This window comes from Crassostrea angulata, chromosome 9, assembly GCF_025612915.1.
Source record: "Crassostrea angulata isolate pt1a10 chromosome 9, ASM2561291v2, whole genome shotgun sequence".
Classification (NCBI taxonomy): Eukaryota; Metazoa; Mollusca; class Bivalvia; order Ostreida; family Ostreidae; genus Magallana; species Magallana angulata.
This window is the reverse complement of record NC_069119.1, coordinates 34,941,981-34,962,679: the sequence shown is the minus strand read 5'-3', so window position 1 is coordinate 34,962,679 and position 20,699 is coordinate 34,941,981. Positions and strand designations below refer to the sequence as shown.

The window sequence follows — 20,699 nt, the reverse complement described above, 5'->3', positions numbered from 1 at the left end:
ATACTGTAATCCTAATTTGATCAGAATTAAGGCAATTGTTGCTCAGGTGAGCGATGTGGCCCACGGGCCTCTTGTTTTCTTTAGATATGTACAAATTAAGATCGATACATTTCGTCTGTACCAAATGGCTGTCTTCTTGTGCTTTCCAATTAGAATTACCATTATCAACATTTAAATCAATATAGTAGGTTATCACCGATATTCGAGTTTCTGTACGATCGTACTCTGTTAACACTTGTGACAAAAGTTAGCACTTTTAATGTTAATTAAGAGGGCTGGATAGTGAAGGCCATTAATTGTACTAGCCTCATTAAGAAGACCTCTGTATTAAGTTAAATGAAAATATAACCTTACGTATTTGAATTGGTTTGACTAAATAGTAGTTTATGCCTCACAAACTTATGTCTCAAATTTTAAGATAGATTTAATGGGCGATTCAATGACCAACCATGGTTCTTCTCAAAGTTATTAAAAATATTCAAATAATGACAAAGACTTTCTCTTTTTAAAAGAATTGAATATAAAAAAACAATTTTTTAAAGAGAATTCCTAGGTTTACAGGAACAAAAAATCTGTATAAGCGCATAGATAATTTTTTTAAAAGAATGTTCAAATTCGGCCCCTAGCTAGCTAGAGCATGTAATATGTTACCAAGACAGTTGCAAAGATCCAGAAAGAAATGTATATATGTTTTTTTATTTTTAAAGTTAAAAACGTTGATATTACCTTGCAAGCATTATGACCCTTACTCTGAACCAATGAAAGGGTACAAGGAGGATACAAAGCTCATCAAAAGGGATACACATCTAGATCTTTTCAAATCGCGACTGACTGTCTAAGTCACGGACTACAGAGTTGGCGTTTTTAGCATTGAATACACTGTAATTATTTTTGAAAGGTTTAATCTAATACTCGCAGCGATGTGTGAATGACCGCAGCGTGGTCGTCTGTACGCCTTTGAAATAATCTGCTAATATAAAAAGAACAAAAACAAATACAAAACGAATTTTTCATATGAGGGTCTTGTATCTTTTTGGATTCTAAGTATATTATTGCATCCGTGTATAGGATAGGGAAACTGCCAAAGTACAATGATTTTAGACAAATCTTATGCCTGTTATAAATATAAAATAATTGAAGGTGACAAATTAATAAGTCGCCGATTATACTACTGTAATGATTAAGGGATGGTATCAGCATATCTTTAAATAGAAACACTCAATTTTCTTTTGAATACAAATGTATCTATGTCATATCTTTATAAATGCATGTCTTCAGGGAAGCGAAAAGCTGACATTAATTCATCACGCTAGAGAAAAGCAAAGGAAATTTTGTAGCAGATGTAATACATGTAAAACATTCGTCTTTTGTCTATAATATGCTTATTATACATTGTATGTCAAATTAAGAGAAAAGTTTGTCGTTTGAAAAATATGACGTCATAGTGATTAAATGAACATTTTGTCAGTTAGCAACCATTAAATCCATCATTTGTCGTAGACCAAGCGCTTGATGTTCCATGATAACCATAACCGAACATGATACATCACTTTGATTCTCTCTTTGAGTTCCTACTTCACTGTATTTGTGGATTATATCACTCGAGATAACCCTTACATGATATTGAATTTACACTCGTAACTGTTTTACCTCGGTCGTCTTAAGGACATTAAGTCAACATGCAAGATAAAACAGATCGCAAACATTCTTTAAAATTTCTACTTTTGTTTTCAAAGTTTGATAACAACAGCATTCTGTGTTCTATCTTATAAAAGAAATGGTGGATGGTGGATATAATGGTGGATGGCTCATATAAATATGATGAGAAAATGATTTTTATTGAGTGTATTTCTTTGTCTTCATAATTCAGGAAATCATAATATCCAGGTATGTACTCGGTGTTTTCGAATAAAATATCAAGCTCAGTGCTCTAACTGCTTTTATGTTTACATATCTCTATCATATGAGGTTTTAAAGGAAATCATTATGTTTTACGGTGTATATACAGTGAAAATAATTTCTGAAAAATGGTTTGCTTTAAAATAAAATAAATAAACTTCTTATACGTATTATTGCAAGCATTTAAGATTAGAATAAGATTCATGTACATGTTTATTCAAAGAGCTTTTATTCATAACATAAAGCTAATGATGTCTGGCAGCATTAATTCCCATCAAAATAACACACAACTTTAGTTCTGATACAATTAAACTCAATTTATCTTTGTTTATATAACCTACATTTGTCACGTGATCTTTGGGCGTCAAAGGGGGTCTAGGAACAATAAATCTTACAGAACGGAAGAGAAACAACCTTTTCAAAAGCTTAGATATTCTAAAAAAAATATAGAAAGCTATCCTTTTTTTCACGGGCGGGACTAATTTTTGGCTATCGCCTCTTTTTAAAATATTGTTTGTTATACTATCTTTTCATTAGTGTAAAAATAATTGTAAATATTTGCACTCGCATTCTTAATTCTTTTTCTTAATTAATAGTGTGAAGAAGCTTGTACAGTTACTTCAACGAGGCAATGACAACATACACTGATTTTAAACATAAATTTTGTAAAATGCAAATGTTGATTAACAGAGTATAGTCACCGAAGAGGTTGAACTGAAAGGTTTGAAGGGAATTTGGCAAAAAAACAAAACCGTAAGGGTTAGACGTTCACTTCTTCATAAATGGCTGGTAAGGATTATCTGGTTGTGGTCGCCATAGACATAGGAAGCTCTTTTTCCGGATATGCATACAAGTTTAGGACTGACGATCCGAAGAATCAGACTATGGGTATTATGTGCCCCCAATGGATAAGTAGCAATAACAAGGCAAGTGGAAAAACGGCATCATCACTCCTGCTAAATCCAGATGGAAGCTTTAATTCTTTTGGGCAAGTGTTGTTTATTTTGTATTTTTTGTTGCTGCATGCCGTATTGGTAACTGTCTTACTTAATATTTGTTTATAACAGTAAAAGTTGTTGACAAGCAATCACTTTTAAATATGACGCTTACGTTGAACATCGTCAAGGCCTTTCATTTTTATCCTTTGTAGAGGAATGCATTAAACACTGAAGTTGCAGAGAAAAAATGCTAGATACTATTGCAAAGCCGTCATATGAACAGAAAGAAAGACCCCCCTTTTCTTCCTAATCTCGTAGATTTTAAAAATACGAACACCCAGAGATTATAGAATTTTTCTTAAAAAATGAGGATTTAACTGTTTATTTCAAATAGAAAGATGCTACACACTAAAAGCATTTAAGGTCTTTTTGGATTCTAAAGACTGCGTTACTCCAATGATTCACCCGCTGGAGAGGACAATTGATGAAAATTTCATGAAAAGAATAAAAAGTTGGCTTTTTGTAGGTTTGATGCGGAAGACGTTTACAACGAAATGTGGCGAAAATATCATGATGAGGAGTTCCATCACGAAAAATTTCCTGGCAAATTGCCGAAGGACTGGTTCTTGTTTAAGAACTTCAAAATGGAACTTTATGGAAAGGAAGTATGGGAATGAATATTATTTATTTTCACAGGGTCAAGCTGTTAAACAATATCGGCTTTATTATCATTATTACATTGAATTAAATTTATTGTTCCTTGTATTTTTATACTAATGTGCTACTAACAAAAAGTAACGCTTTTGCACAGATTATGCGAAGAAGTATGAGAATAAAGGATGAAACTGGTAAATCGTTTTCACTGCGGGCAGTCTTCAAAGAGTCCATCAGATTTTTTAAAGAACATGCCTTAGATGCTATCACAAGGCAAGAAGATGTTTTTCCTACAGACGTTTTCTGGGTTCTGACCATTCCTGCAATTTGGAGCGAACCTGCAAAACAGTTTATGAGAAAAGCAGCAGAGGAGGTATATTTATATCAAGGGAAAGACCACTTTTCGTTGCTTGTGTGACTAGGTTTTTTATGTGCATACTCAATGTCCAATTTTTATTGTCCTTTTTTGCAAGGACAACTTTTTCTCAAAAAAGTGTCTTAATGTTAAAATCATATCTGAATTTGTTTTTATATTAGATTTTTGAATGAAAATACAAAAATAAATTGTTTGATCTTGATAAAAAGTGCCTATTACTTTTAACAGGTTTAAAAATATAACGAAATTTAAATGTCACATTTTTCCTCTTCATTAAAATTATTTTGCTATAACTGGATACTTTTGACAACTTCAAAAGAAAAAAAATGTTTTAAGTGTTTTCTTGAAAACGAAATTAGTTGATAAAAAATAGATTAATATTCTATAACAATAAGGGTCGAAAGTCAATATGTTTAACCCTTCATGGATAAAATGAATAATAAAGTAAGTATATTTAAAATCATGCTATCAAATCCTTTTCCATTTTCATTTCGTGTTACAAATTATTTTTAACTGTAGCAGGATAACATACTATTTGAATATTGAAGTGTAAACGTTATCTTCCTTTCTCTGTGACAGTCTGTGCAAAAACTCTTAACTTCATTTTTAATATGTTGATATATTATAGGCAGGTATACCAGGAGAATCTTTGACGTTAGCCCTGGAACCCGAGGCAGCAGCCTTGTTTACAAAAGAACAAGAGCTGATTCGACACACAGAAGAAGAAAGAGTAAAACTGGTGCCATTTGTTCCAAATTCAAAATTTATGGTGGTCGATTTAGGTGGTAAGAAATATAAAAGGGTATATGTCATCAGAAACTATCAAAGCAAAAAATTTAAGAAAAACAAATTAAAAAAGCCACAACTACTTAATTTTTGAGATTTGCACTGAAATCGGTGCATTTCCAGTATTGCTGTCAGATGTATGGGAAATAGACAAATATGCCTGAATCGTGACACAGGGCGTCGATTATGATATTATTTCTTGAGCTCTTATGGTATAACATCTCGGACTTACCGATCTTTAACACTTTTATCCTTCGGTACCGGAATTTATATAGTACGGCTATGCCATCACATGAGAAGAACATGCAATAAAGAATCTTTTTATGCCTGTGGTTCTTTGGACAACTACAGGCCTTTTACCGTGTTTATAAAGCCATATTTTGTTTTTATTTTTTCTTACTGGTTGGAAATAATAAATTCATTGGTTAACTATTTCATACCAGATTCAATATTTGTTAATTATCTGTTTGAATTTGAGAAACTTTTAGCAATTGCTTAACCATTTGTACTTATCCTGTTTTGGTCATTTGTCTATAACTGCGGTATCCATAAGGCAGACATCCTTCGCACTCTCAAAATACGCTTCAAACTGAAATGCACTGATAGCAATATGCCAACGGCTTTGGAAATATTACGAATCGTGTATCTGTCATCACTTTCAGTTATTTCACTGACTTTTGAGACATTTCCTTTGCCTGTTACAGCCACAGGTCGGTCAAGTTTTGCAGCATCTTTGACGAACTGTGCCATTCAGTCATTTCTTTCCCCGCCTATGAACTGACTTATTAGATACCTTATCAGACCTATAAACTACCCCTGATTTTGTAAAAATCTGCATTACCACAAGACCGAGTTGTGTGCAAATTTTTATAAAGGCGCTAGTTTCTTCAATATTCGAAACCCGTTTGCAAACCAATTTTGCAACAGTGGTCAACGACTGACTCTATTGAAATAACTCTAAGTTTAAAACTATGTAAAGGTGACTATACTGTTTGAAAAGTATTGTACAGGGCTTTTTAGCAGTATCATCGTCCACGAAATCGTGCATTGCGTTTTCGCGCTGTGCTACAATACACATTAGATATCGAACAGCCCTCGTAAATAAAAAAAAAATATCATTTTTATAAACATTACTAGACTTTGACCCGTGCGTGCACGGGTTGACATTGCACATGATATCGGGCATTTACAAAATAGATACATCGAAACACCTTACATTGTTGACATTTGCATAACCAAACTTCAAGCCTACAATACTGCTATTAATTTCACTACACTCTGCTGGGTTGGAATAATCTAACTGTGTCTCGGGAAAGACCTTCACCACAGTTAAAATGCCCCCATATACCCTAATGAAGCAGAAAATTGCAGAATCGCTCCAAAACGATTTCGGAGAAAATTAATAAAGTTGCATTGAAAATAACAGTCAAATTGTTCTCAACAAACCATTTTGAAGCTGTAAATACCTTTCTTCGAGAAGTTTAATTCTATAATTGCAGAATTCAACATATTTCAACAACGTTTTTTACACACTATGTTGACATTCGAAACTCTCGGGATTTTTTATTCATAGAAAATGCACTGTGTTAGAGTTATCTCCAGTATTTTTTTTGATGAACAGAAAAAAATTTCTAATCAAAATTAACACGCATTTGTTTTATCGTTTCCAAGTTTATCCATTAAATGTGATATTGTGGAAACAACAAATAAAGAGCCTCCCGTGATTTAGCGTGAATGTAATGCGCATGCGCAAGATTGTAAAATCCAAAAAATTCATATGATTTCCGGACTTTTAAAGGAATTTTCGCCGATTATTAAATAACGAAGCTTGATTGAGAAAAAATAAAAATAAATTGGTAATCTTCAAGTACCAATGATGTTTAAAATATATAAAACAAAAGACAGTACTCTTCCGGTTTCTCGGTATTAAAGCTAAAAAATTCGAGTCTATTATTTTAGTATAGTAGTATAGATATGACTTTTCATTAATAACAAAATAAGACTATTATGATGATCTAACTAATGATTCACAGGTGGAACAGGAGACATCACGGTTTATGAGGTCCAGGAAAATCATACCTTGCACGAGATCAACATGGCGACAGGGGGAGCCTGGGGTGGAAACAGAATCAATGACGCTTTCTTGGGAATCTGGAAAGATATACTCCGTAAGAACGGTTATATACAAACATTACTGTATCAATGAGACATTTCGGGAATGAGAAAACATATAGTCCGTTAAAAATGACAAATACTACTTATCAAAGAGGCTTTTTAGGAATCTGAAAAGATTCCCTTCCGATAATTGGATCATTCATATTTTTAGATTTGCAAAGAACTCATCATATCTGACTGAAATGCTGAAAAGGTTCTTTAAATCTCACAATGTTATCACAGCCCCTTCCTCTCATCTAAACTAGGTCACTTTTAAACCAATCAGATTTGGTTTCACTTTCACCAAAGGAATAAACTTTGGCGCGCTTGATTAAGCTTAACTTGGTTAACAGCCAGTGTACATCGGTTTAAGTGCACTTAAATGGTGTAGTGTACATGATGTAGGGAATTAATATGGCGGAAAAGTATGCAGTTTGAAGAGAAAATTTGATGTTCCCAGACAATCCGGAGTTTTTTCTATTTAAATGCAATTGAAAATAAAAACACATTTAAACTTATAGATGGCTTACATATAAAAGAGAACGTATATGCAACTTATAATTCGTTATATTACTTAAAACCATTCGTCAAGTTTCCATTCATAACGCCAACTTGGATTCAATGCTACACCCACCATCAAATGCTCCTGATTCGGTGTAGAAAAGTGTAGACCCGGTGCATACCTGGCTGAACGTTACACTATTGCAATGATTTATAAAAGTGTACATGGTGTACACGTTTTTTGGAAAATTAAGCGTGTCCATTATGCAATATTTTACGTTTTTGTCAAAGAAGATGTGCTATTTTTCACCCGCGCTAAATTTAATCTTTCTTTTGAAAACCAATTAAGAAAAATAAACTTATTATGATATTTAATGAAAGAGGATTGTTTAACATATAATTTAGTGTATAAAGGTTGAAACAGTTTTAAAGTATACATTTTCGGGGTAGTTAAATGTTGCTCAATCAAGTTTTTTTTAATGATGTAGAGAATGAATTTAAGGAATGTTTCCAAACACATCCTGACGAGGGCATAGAGTTGCAACAAAACTTTGAAACAAAGAAAAGGAGTACTGGTGAAAGAACAGGCAGAGAGTTTTTAGTGATAGCTCTTCCAGAATGCCTACGAAGAATCCCTGAATATAAGAGGAAATTAGAAGGATCGACAAAATATCCTGGAATTCAAGTCAGACGTGGAAAGGTAGAATTTCCATTACAAATGATTCAGGATCTTTTTAAGGAATCTATCCGTGATATAACCAGTCAAATAAGTCATTTGCTGTTGATCAATTCTGTTGATGCGATCATCCTAGTGGGTGGATTATCAGAGTCTACTTTAGTCTTCAAGTCCATCAAAGATTCGTTCGAATCGTCAGTTAAAGTTTTAAACCCACCGGAATGTGGATTATCCGTGCTAAAAGGCGCTGTTTTGTTTGGGTTTAAACCGCAGCAGATTTCAAAAAGAGTAAGTAGATATTCGTATGGTTTCAGTATTAGTAAACCTTTTGATCCAGTTCTTCATAACAATGAGAGAGATAGAGTTCACAAGTATTACGACAACTTGGAAGACGTATTCTCCGCCATCGTTCGAGCCGGTGACTCGGTTCTTCCAAACGAAGTGAGAGATTACAAGTGTCGGCCAGCCGAACATGGCCCAGAATTTTCACTCGTTGAATTTTATGCAACACTGGACTGCAATCCAAAATACGTTAAAGAGCCCGAATCATTTTTTCCGGAGTGTTGTTGTCATCATATTGGAGATATCAAAATAGAACATGGACGACGGGACAATCTAGAAAATAATGAAATCAATGTCCAAGTGGTGTTTGGGTTTACACAACTCGATGTCACTGCTGAATGCACAATTTCTGGGATGCGAAGACAAGTGAAAGCTCATTTTGAGTTACTAAAATAACACATTTGAAACCATCGCTTACAAACGTTATTAATCTAAAAATGGAAGATCAAATAACCCGGTCCATGGGCTGTAATATTGAATGTTTTAATATTTAAGTATGGTTTCATGATACGATATACTTCATTTCATCGTTAACTTTTTATCAGATTAAACTATTGTCACAAGGTAGAGAAGACCAAGGAATTGCTGCCTTTGTCTATGGTTTTCAGGGGCATTCCCCTACCGGGAAGCAATGTTAAAGTCTGTTATAATAAAGTGGCGTTCTACTACACTAAAATAGGTTAAACGTTACATATATTTAGTGACTTGGAAATAGCTCAACACGTATTACAAGATACCAGTTTCGTAAATTTTTAGTTATTTGTAATTGAAAGACACCGTTTCACTCCTTCTCATTTTGTGCAAGTTTTTTCTAATGATCAAAGATAAGAAACAGTTATTTTGTAAAGTAGATCAGAAATAATTGAATTTTTTTTAAAAAATCTACTATTAAGTAAAAACTGTTTTTTTTGACAGTTTGCTGTTAACAGTGGATGGTTATGAAAAAAAATTAACAACATATGTATCACTATAAGCGTATCTATTTACCGTTAGTTTTTGTATAAAACTTTAATCATAAAAGAAAAAAATCTATACACCAATTACGTATCACCATATATAGGGATCTCTGCAATACAAGTTAACAATCTCATACAATGTTAATAATAGGTAATAAATGTAACAATGAATTGTCAATGAAATAGTTAGTCATCATATGCTGTGGTCAATTACTTGGGTGATGGAATTTTATTTATTGACTAAGTTTTGTGTAGATGTAGATAGTTGATAATAGGGTTACACAGGCGGTTTTCAGGCAAAAGATGGATATTATTGCGATAGTTAATTGCCGATATTTATTTCTCGTAAATGTGAAAAGAAATTCAAATGTAAATAAATACTGATAGATCATGCAGTACAGCTTTTTTGGTACATCTTTTTTTTTAATTTTTACAAAAGTTGTATTTCATTCATTTATTTAGTTCAGTGTAGGCATATCTTTCATTTGTATAGTTCAATGTAACCTTGTTTAATTTTGAATTATTGTGGATAAAGTTTTTATTTGTTATCTATTATTAAATCAACTGTTATACTTTACACACTGGTACGTGAAAGATATAGCGATACATGAAAAATTATTTTATGTTTGTGAACTAATGAATGTTGAAGGGTTATACTTAAATTTTTATTATATTTACAAATAAAGTTCAAGGGATTTTTCTTTGTATTATATTTACAAATAAAGACTGATTCAAAATTATTTTCTTTTGATTAAATTTAAACTTTATATTTTTGAAACAGTGTATTAAGCTGAGGGTTTTTAAAAAAAATTATTAATGTTTAATTTGTTTTCAACAAAATATGTGATTATTACTGAAAATAAATCCTGAAAAAAACGAACATAATTAAATTTTTTAATCAAATATGCATCTGACTTCATATCAAGAGTCAAAGGAAATTAATAGACGGCTACAAAGCTGGATAACTTCGCATTTTTCCTATTCCTAACAAAGGTATCATAAAAACATGTGTAATAAATCGTACACTAGTTAGAATAACAGCTAACAAAATTATTTGAGATATGAAAATCTTTTTCCTGCCTAATCTACCCGGAAATTTTGAATCTGTCTTTATTTGTAAATAAGTAAATGCGAGGCAATTCTAGATACATTTCCATTCATCTATACCTAAAAGTAATGAAATAAAATAGCAAACATTATATACTTATTAAATTGGGCGTTTGTTACTAACGCAGGTTTGAATTCTATTCTTAATTTGAATTTGCTTGATGAATTTAAGTATAAATTTACAAAATGACATATTTTATTTAAAGAAAAAAATGCGTTTTATCAGGATCTAACATGTGATATGCTCAATCAGACAGAAAATTTGAATGATATTATTTTAATAATTAAGTACATGTTGAATATAAAAAAGTTTCAGATCCGTTTAGCAACGTTTTTGATTTACTCTACTGCGTTTAAAGGAACTGAAACTTACCGTTTTAATTTCATCTTCGGCAAGTAGAGCAAACAATTCAATTTTGCCTGTTCTAGAATTAAATGTAGTAAAAAATAGCAATAAAGTCATCTAATCTTGAATAGCATTTTTCGATTGACGTATAATGCCGTTTTTTATATACCAAAAACTTCACTTTTAGTCTTATTTTGAAAGAATTACCGTAGTGAATCATGTTTAGCCTTCAAATTCTAACAATCTAGGACAAAGTGCTCATGAATTTAAGAGAGTATATGCTGTGGGTAGGTATTCAACCAGTCTGGTGTTAATGATATGCCGAATAAAGTGCATTGTAAAATAGGTATTGATGAAAGCGGAAGTCATCACAGTTATTTGTGAAGATGACTCGCCCACCCCTTCAAACACACAATTACACTTACAAGGTAACTTTTTAATCATCGGAGTAATTGATTAAGATGTATTGTTTTGTATGGATTTTTTTAATTGCGATAAATTGTAATCCATCCTGTAACCGTCGATATTACATTATTACCTAATTACGAAAGATAAGTTAAACAATAAAAAAAAGATCGAAATTTAATATCTAGTTGAATTCTACGCTTTAACACATGTATTGCTTTTCCATTAAAATATATATTTTTTCTGCGGCCCATATACTATTTTTCTATTTTTGTTTTTCCGTTTTATTGCCATTAGTGTTAAAATGCACGGTTTACAAAGCTTAAATTGTATATATAATCTATCTCGGGGATATCTTAAAATGATAATAAACTTATATCAATATTCTTGTCAACGTGCGAATACCTTAATTTACCTCGCTTTTACCTATTTTCGGTTAGTTTAATCGTTTCTACTTTCGTTTTCAAAGATTAAAATAGGATGGCATTCCTGGTCGTTTCTTGGTAATAAGGAGAGGGGAATGCCCATATTAGGACCAGAAAACGTTTATAGGAGGAGTATGTCTTCGTCTTTATAACACAGAAGGTCAGATTATAAACATTTATCAACAGTATTTCCGTAACTTTTCAAGATATGTCTGCATTACACTTTTTATTACACCTGTCAAAGAGGCCATATTGTGTAAAGTTAGTAATGATAGTTTGGTAAGTAAAATGTAAGTGTTAAGTAAGTGTTAGGGTAAGATTGGTTTTATTCTTCTAAACTTTGTATCAAATGCATTACTGAATATATATTCATATTGAAACCCGTCTTAGAGTACTTTTAGTGTACCTATTAAATGACTCATTGACACAATTTTACTACAGCATAAACGACTAGAATTAAAAACAACAAATTCTCAAAGGTCTATATAAGATCAACATTGTCTTGATCATGCGATTTTTTAGGAATAAAGAGGCCTCTCTGGAAACTTGTAATTTTGAATATTATTTAGAATAACAAAATTTTTGTGCATTTGATGAATCTAAACATAAATATTTTGGTCACCACTTTTGACACATGAGTCTAATTCACATTATTCATATGTATTGTAAGCAAGATCGTTTTATCTGATACTAGTAAACGCCATTATTTTCTTCTAGTATTACTGAATAATTGTATACAACTCTACAATTGATAGGTTTGAATAAACAACATTTAAAATCGTTCCAGTTTTGATAGGTCAACAGATATTTAGGGAGATGTGTCACCTGCTGTCACATGGAAAATTCTATGTGACCGTATTCTTTGATTACATGATGCTATATTTATAAGTTTTGAATTTTCGAAGCATTGCTAATCAATGAAAGACAAATGGCTGCTCAGAATTTTCAAGTAGTGGTTGCCATAGACATTGGAAGCGCTTTCTCTGGATATGCATACAAGTTTAGAACTGACAATAAGAAAGATTACACGAAGAAAATAATATGTCCAATATGGAAAAATAACAGTAACATGGCGGTTGGAAAAACGGCTTCATCCCTCCTGCTAAATCCAGATGGAACTTTTAATTCATTTGGGTAAGCGTTTTTCATATTGTATACATGAACTTATATTTGCTGTTTAATTAATAGTTGTATCTAATTTGTTGTCTTTGGGAAAGTTATTGACAATCCTAACATTTATTCCTGTAAGTAACGTTAAAAACGGTTTGCCTCCTTTTGCCTGTAAGTTAACGTTTATTCAGAACAGCGGTAGCAAAGATACGAACTAAGGATTAAGGAATCATTCTTTGAGCATTATGAGGTGATCAAATACGGTCGGAGATGATCAAACCCAATAAAGCCCGTGATGGGCTTTATTATGGATTTGATCCTCTCATAAAATCAAAGGATGATTCCTTATTACGTTTATTCATATAATTTTCGGCATCTGTGTGAATTAATATTAAATTAGTCATTTATGAAGTGTATTGGACCATACCTTACAAAAACTATCGGTTGTGTTCTCATAGACAAAGACACTGGAAAATGTAAATATGAGGAGGTAGAAGTGAGGCCAAACCAAAGAAGTCATAAATAAAGAAATTTTCAAAAACAACAAAAAACCTGGAATGCAATATTCATAACATATTTATTCATAGTTTAAATGAATGATACCAGTATATAGTACTTGAAAATCATATAAACTTAACATGTTAGGTCTGTGTTCTACATTGTTTTGGTAAAACTTTGTGACTCTGTTTTCCTTCACAATGTGATATTTATAGGTAAGTTAATAAAAGTAAAGTTATAACTAAGACATTCAAGTTTTACAATGTATCATGTACATGAAGGTTACAGGAATTGTGAACAATACGGGGTCTTTGTTCATTTAATAAAATTCACAGTTGTAAATAATTTTCATGCAAAATAAGTGGTATTTTTGTAAATTGATCACTGAGGGCAAATATGAAAAAAATAATTGTGTGTTTTTATGATAGTTTTTGTTCGCCTTGTATTGGATGTTTTTGGTCATTGTTTCTGAGTTCTCGACGATGAAGATCCTTGGTTCGTGTACTAGTATATTTTTCCTTGCACTAAGAAGCGGCCATCATCTCTTTGGTCTAATATGTTGGCTTTTTCATAGATTCAATGCTGAGGACGTTTACACTGCAATGTGTCGAAAATTTATTGCCGGGAGTTTTCACGATGAGAAATTTCCTGCCAAAGATCCGAAAGATTGGTTTTTATTCAGGAATTTCAAAATGGAGCTTTATGAAAAAGAGGTATGATAACTATCATTTTACTTTTTTACTTTATTTAACAAATGAATGTTGAGTCTCATGTTTAGCTTATATGAGGATACTCATGTAAAATATTGAAATATCAACTAAAAACGACGACTCAGTTTTGCGCAGTAATCGTCTGTTTTTTGGTACAGATAATGCAAAAGGATATGAAAATAAAGGATACTACTGGCAAGCCGTTTTCCTTGCGGACAGTTTTCAGGGAGTCTATAGGTTTCTTTAAAAAGCATGCTTTAAATGCCATTACGAGGCAAACAACTGTCCTACCTTCAGACGTTTTCTGGGTTTTGACCATTCCTGCAATTTGGAGCGAACCTGCAAAACAATTTATGAGAACAGCAGCAGAAGAGGTATATTAAACATAAAAGAAAAATCGACTCATTTTAACGTTTAATAATTTATTATACAATTCATTTTCGATATTCATTTTTTTCAAATTACAGTTGTTGACTCATTTACACTTTCCATACTTTATTATATAACAATGGTACGAATTTCCCATATTTACATGCTGCAAAAACCTAGGAACTAAACCACGATTAAATATATTTGAATGCTGCATTGTATTCATTATTTAATTTTTTGTAGGCAGGTATACCTGCAGAATCTTTGATATTAGCTCTGGAACCCGAGACAGCGGCCTTGTTTACAAAAGAGCAAGAGCTGATTCGCCAATCAAAAGACGGAAAAGTCAACCTGGTTCCATTTGTACCAAAGTCAAAATTTATAGTGGTCGATTTAGGTGGTAAGATATCTGCATGGCATATATATTGTGGTCAAAATTAAGGGGGACAAATTTTGATTTCTTGGCCATTTGTTAAAAAGTTGCATAAATGAAATACGAAATCTAGCAGTTATACAAAGCTAAAGTTTTAATCTAAGTCTTCTACTTTTCTCACATCTCTTTAACGATCTCAGATCCTCAGCAATATTCAAAAACTCTTAATTATCGGTTTTGTTTAAATTCATACCATAAATCTGCCTTTCATACAGACAACTTTGATTAGTATTCTAGTCTTAGTATCACGGTCAGATGTTCAACGTAATGTTTATCTTAGTGGATTTATGGAGATCAACTACATACTCATGTGGGTAAAGGAGTTCGAGCCTCCTGTGCACCGGTGCAATTTAATTTAAGAACTTAGTAAAATGCATGAGTGCCACGTAACATTTTCATTTTATTCCATTTTTTTTATAAAGTTTAAAACAAAAATGACATTTTCATAATAAAAAAAAACTTTGAAGCTGACGATCGGATAACCTTAATGTTTAAATCTCTTTACCACTCAATTGTTAAGATCCGAACAATCTATTTAGAATCATAATTATTATGTATTTCCATTTATATGTATCATTTGCAACCGTACACCGTCATACCATGGCTTTTAATTTTAGATAGAAGTTGCATCTTAAAAAAATTTCGTTATCGAAGCATTGCATTCATTTTTGGAAGTCCATAACTAACAAATTTGCATTTCATTATCGGATTTGTGTTTGCAAACATCATCAAACAACTAAATGTTAAAATAGATTAAAAGTATACCAAAATAGTTAAGCAAAGTATAATTTACAGGTGGAACGGGAGACATCACGGTTCACGAAGTTCAAGACGACCACACCCTGCATGAAATCAACATGGCAACGGGAGGACCTTGGGGTGGGAACAGAATCAATGAGGCTTTCTTGGATATCTGGAAAGATATACTTCGTAAGAACGGTTATAGTTAATATTACTGTATTGATTAGGATTTCTTGGAAATCTGGAAGGATACACTTCGTAAGAACAGTTAGAGTAAATATTACTGTATTAATTAGGATTTCTTGGAAAACTGGAAGGATACACTTCGTAAATAGGGTTAGTGTTAATATTACTGTATTAATTAAGATTTCTTGGGAATCTTGAAGGATACACTTCGAAAATAGGGTTATAGTTAATATTACTGTATTAATTAGGATTTCTTGGGGATCTGGAAGGATACACTTCGTAAAAAGGGTTATAGTTAATATTTCTGTATTAATTAGATTTCTTGGGAATCTGGAAGGATATGCTTCGTAAATATGGTTAAGTAAATATTACTGTATATATGAGGCTTTCTTGGGAATCTGGAAGGATATACTTCGTGAATAGAATTGTAGTAAATATTACTGTATATATGAGGCTTTCTTGGGAATCTGAAAAGATTTACTAAAGACAATTATAACTGCATCATTGAAGTTTCTTGGGAATCTGCTTCGTAAGAAGGGCAATAGACAACTATTACTGTATAAATGAGGCTCTCTTTGGTATCTAAAAGGATACACTTCGTGAGATGGTTATAGTAAATATGAGGGTTGTCCCAAAATAATGTAGACAGGACACATAATTTATAATCTGTTCACTGCAATTTCATTAGACCTCTGTGTTTTCTTCAATGACCCTTTGGCAAACAATGCTGAAAAGTTCAAATCTGTACTTTATTTATTTCTTGAGAAAATGAATAATTAATAACAACAAGTTTTGTCAGGCGGCGCAATGTGCGACGTCGAAAATTTCCAGGTTTACGTTGTTGCTAAACCCTCCACATCGTTCACGATAACATTAACGTTCTATTTCCGAAAATGTCTGAGAAAAAAATATTATCTTTGAATATGTACTCTGCGTGCACATTCAGTATATATCTCTAGTTTTGTTTTTAAATACTATCTAAGTACAAACGATCTGTCTGCTCCAAACTTGCCCTGTATTACTTGTTGTCTAACGTCCGTCTTACCGAAATGTGTCGTTAAACATTTTGATATCGTTCGGGGTTTCTTTTTTTTCACTTATTGTCATAATACTTGTTCAAATATTTTCAATGTTGTTTAACTACTTATTCACAAACGCATTTCTCATCGATTTTGTTAATTTCATTTACTTCCAAAGCCGCTTAGGATTTATTTTATGGTCTTTACAATATTGTATCAGTTACTGCTGCGCCGCCTTAAACGCTGACAACGTCATTTTATTACTAGTTAACTTTTCAACTTGTCACAAAACACGCTATAAAATATTTAAAAGTTTTGTTATAGCCAAAACATTTTCTGAGTAAATAAAAGAATTATTATCGAATATCGGTGTATATTTTATTTTATCTTTTTTCTTTCGAAAAGTACTTTTCCGCCCAATTTTTAATCCATTATGTTGATTTTAACTTTTTGTTTTTAACATTGCGCCGCATGTCGAATTTCTGATCAAACATGCTTTCATTTCACTAATTTAATCTCAAACAATATTTAATTTTAAAACATTATTTGAATGCAAATTTCTTGAACCCTTTGATGCACAAATTTCATCTTCCTTTGTCTTCGATTAACTGAATAACGCCACTTGTCTACGCTATTTTGGGACAACCCTCGCATTACTGCATCAAAGAGACGATTTGGGGAATCTGGAAGGATATATTTTGTAAGAAGGGTAATCGTAAATATTACTGTATCAAGGAGGAATATTATACTAATATTACTGTATCAATGAGGCTTTCTCAAGAATCTGGAAAGAGATACTCCCTTGGAATTATCAATTAAGATTTGAGATCTGAACAGTGTTGCACATACAAAATAAATTAAAAGGTATAGCAAATTAATCTTTTTCTAGGATTTTGATTGAGATATTACTGTAAAAATAATATGGTGTATTGTTATTAATTAATCTTATTTCTTGAAATAATTTTTTTTTCAAAAACTTAAAATAAAAAGTTTTTATTTCCTTTTTAAGATACTTTTCATATAAATAATAAGATAAATCGGTCAGATAAATAATGTCTTGTTATTTGTATATGTATCCAATCAGAAGTGTTGGCGATTTTAGATCCTATCTATTTTAATATTCTTCCTTTTAGATACCTGTTTACCTGTTTTTCATGAAAATAAATTCTTTGCAATAAAGTTTAAATCAGATTTGTACCCATGTAAACTTTTAGCATTATTTACTACATCTCTTAAACGATTGGTCTAAATTCAATAAAACTTGAATTAATCATCGGTATGTTAAAACTGTTAAAAAAAGGGACCAAACTATTTTAAGTATTTTATTATCCTAAAACTATTAAATAATGGTAGGTGATTTGACTACCAACAATCACTACACAAGAAACGCCAATATTTGCATTAAAATTTCTAATACTTGAATTGTTTCAAATGGAAATATTTTACTTCAAATATACATAAGCTAACTAATTTGTTTCAAATAAACATAGCTTTTTTACACAACTAACAAAATAAAAATTAATATCTAATAAAACCAAGATTTGTGGACCAAACATTTAACCCCTGAAAGATGCCAAATTAAGCGTTCATTTGACTTAATTTGCAAGCGTCGAATTATACATCTTAGTAAAAGGTTAGAGAAACTGTAATTTGCTCATGTGAGCGATGTGTTCCACGACAACATTTTTTTTGCTCTTTATTTTGCTTTTGTTTTTGTAGAGAATGAATATTTGGAATGTTCCAAAAATTACCCCGATGAAATTTTAGAGTTACAGCAAAACTTTGAAAGACAGAAGAGAAACATTGGTGAAGAAACTCAAAAGCAGTATTTATTTATCCCTCTCCCAGAATGTCTTCGTGAAGTCGATGATATTAAAGCAAAATTACAAGGATCAAAGAAATATTCTGGTATTCGGTACGCTCGTGGAAAGGTAGAATTCCCCTTACAAATGATAGAAGATCTCTTTAAGGAGCCTATTCGTGATATAACAAATCAAATTAGTAAGTTGATAAAGAATAATGCCGTTGATGCAATCATTTTAGCGGGTGGATTCTCAGAGTCAACTTTTGTCTACAAATCGATCAAAAGTTCGTTCGAGTCTTCGGTTATAGTGTTAAGTCCACCAGAGTGCAGTCTATCTGTCTTAAAAGGCGCTGTTTTATATGGCTTTCATCCCGAGCAAATTTCAAAAAGAGTGAGTAGATATTCATATGGTTTCAGCATTAGCAAGCCTTTTGATCCAGTTCTTCACTGCAGTGGTAGAGATACGATTCATAAATACAACGATAAATTAGAGGACGTATTTTTACCAATCGTTCGAGCCGGAGACTCGGTTCTTCCAAACGAGATGAGAGAATACAAATGTAGACCAGCTGACTTTTGTTCAAATTTTGCACTTGTGGAATTCTATGGAACATTGGACAAAGATCCAAAGTACGTGAATGATCCTGAATTGTTCATCCCGGAGATACCATGTAAGCACATTGGAGATATCAAAGTAGAATATGGAGATAAGAGCAATCTTGACAATAATGAAATACTTGTAAAAGTGGTATTTGGGTTTACCCAACTCAGTGTTTCTGCTGAATGCTCAATTGCCGGAGAGAAAAAGCAAGTAAATGCTCATTTTGAGTTGCTTAAATAGCACATGTTAACAATTGCTGAAAACAGTAAAATGTTCTTAACATTCTTTTGAAATGGGGAATACGTCACCCGTCAAGAATTTACCTATAACTCTTAACGTTTTCGAGATACAATACTTTAGATTCCTTTAGTATTAACGTAGGGCACAAAACAAGACTTTTTCAAAAGTCCAACAACTTCTGACTTTATACATATTTTCGCAACTTTTGAAAGCAAATTATAAGGTAGGTTATTTATAAATAAAAACTTGTACCGGAAACAAAAGTCGGAGAGGAATTTATGACTGGTAGATAGCTAAAGCAATGTCCTTAAAAAAGAATGTCGTCATATATTATAGCATAAGTATTTTACCTGGTTGTGATTTTTTTTTATTGATTTTATATAGTTTGTTTTCATTTTTTTTTTTAATTTTGAATTGACCGAATTTAGTCAAACAATGTTTAAAAATGTTGAAATTTCTACTGCTCCATTTCTTTTGTTTTGCAGAAATAAATGTTTAAATTCAGAGATTTTTATACGATATCGATGGGCAAACAAATAGATTACTTAGAATATGAATGAGTTGTTTGATTATTATGTCATATAATTAATAATGTTTATCATAACTTTATTTTAATTTATATTTAATTTATATTTCATATTTTTTCATCAAGTATCAGAATGAACGTACGTGAACTTCTGAAAAAAAAATATGCTTATTATGTATGATATTCTTATGTTATTGTTATAATCAATCGTTTTATTTGTTATATATGTTTAATCAGGGATTTGTTTTTCCATTTACATATCAAAAATCCTATTGATCAAGACTGTTTAGTCAAATATATATAAAGAAATAAAGAAAATATAGATATTCTTTGAATAAAAAGCATGAATTTACAAAGAACGCCATCTAAGCCCAATTCTATGCATTAATTTTTATTATTATCATAAATAAATATGAACGTATTTTTGTTTGAAGATAAACCGAAATAATTTTTTTAATAATTGATTTAAATTCATGATATATGTATTATGATTATTTGTTTACATGTTAATGAAATGTATTTTTTCTTCCATTTACATATCCAAAAATATATATGTACTTTTCTATGTGTCATGATATTAAAAAAAGAATACTTATATAGATTACAATTCTATATTTATTAATCTTTTTTTTTTTTTTTTTTTTTTTTTTTTTAATTTTTTTACTTCCAGTAAAAGATTTATGATAAAAGATATAATTTGCCATTCTTACAACAATGACATTTTCTGAATTTAAGTATATCATCTCCAAAGAAATGACCTGAGTTGTAAATGGGCGTGTATGCTCTCACTCGATTAACAACTTCTTTACCATAATGTTTACATTTACTTCTGAAAATATCATGCACGTTCTGAAAAAAATCGCAGATTGTGCAAATTATTCTCCCACATTAAGGATC

General features: G+C 31.5%; 1 protein-coding gene and 1 pseudogene across 3 annotated transcripts; both read left to right on the top strand.

The window, feature by feature from the left end:
* Positions 1-1,703: 1,703 nt before the first annotated feature.
* Positions 1,704-10,124, top strand: LOC128162448 (heat shock 70 kDa protein 12B-like; annotated as a pseudogene).
* A 1,456-nt stretch (positions 10,125-11,580) lies between these two features.
* Positions 11,581-20,134, top strand: LOC128164199 (heat shock 70 kDa protein 12B-like). 3 transcript variants are annotated; one of them, XM_052827955.1, is made up of 7 exons: positions 11,581-11,725; positions 12,471-12,699; positions 13,748-13,886; positions 14,042-14,257; positions 14,496-14,652; positions 15,481-15,615; positions 18,351-20,134. In XM_052827955.1, exons 2-7 carry the CDS (start codon positions 12,494-12,496, stop codon positions 19,274-19,276), a joined length of 1,779 nt encoding a protein of 592 aa, XP_052683915.1. In that variant the 5' UTR covers positions 11,581-11,725; positions 12,471-12,493; the 3' UTR covers positions 19,277-20,134. The 3 variants fall into 3 exon arrangements, with proteins under 3 accessions (XP_052683915.1, XP_052683917.1, XP_052683916.1); XM_052827957.1 differs by lacking the exon at positions 14,042-14,257; XM_052827956.1 differs by lacking the exon at positions 11,581-11,725 and having other exon boundaries at positions 11,979-12,699.
* The last annotated feature ends 565 nt before the right edge of the window (positions 20,135-20,699 follow it).

Excerpts from the sequence above, each read along its gene's own strand:
- LOC128164199 (XM_052827955.1), top strand. The coding sequence starts at position 12,494 with ATGGCTGCTCAGAATTTTCAAGTAGTGGTTGCCATAGACATTGGAAGC. Across the intron at positions 12,700-13,747 it reads GGAACTTTTAATTCATTTGG|ATTCAATGCTGAGGACGTTT; the intron begins GTAAGCGTTTTT and ends GCTTTTTCATAG. Across the intron at positions 15,616-18,350 it reads TATCTGGAAAGATATACTTC|AGAATGAATATTTGGAATGT; the intron begins GTAAGAACGGTT and ends TTGTTTTTGTAG.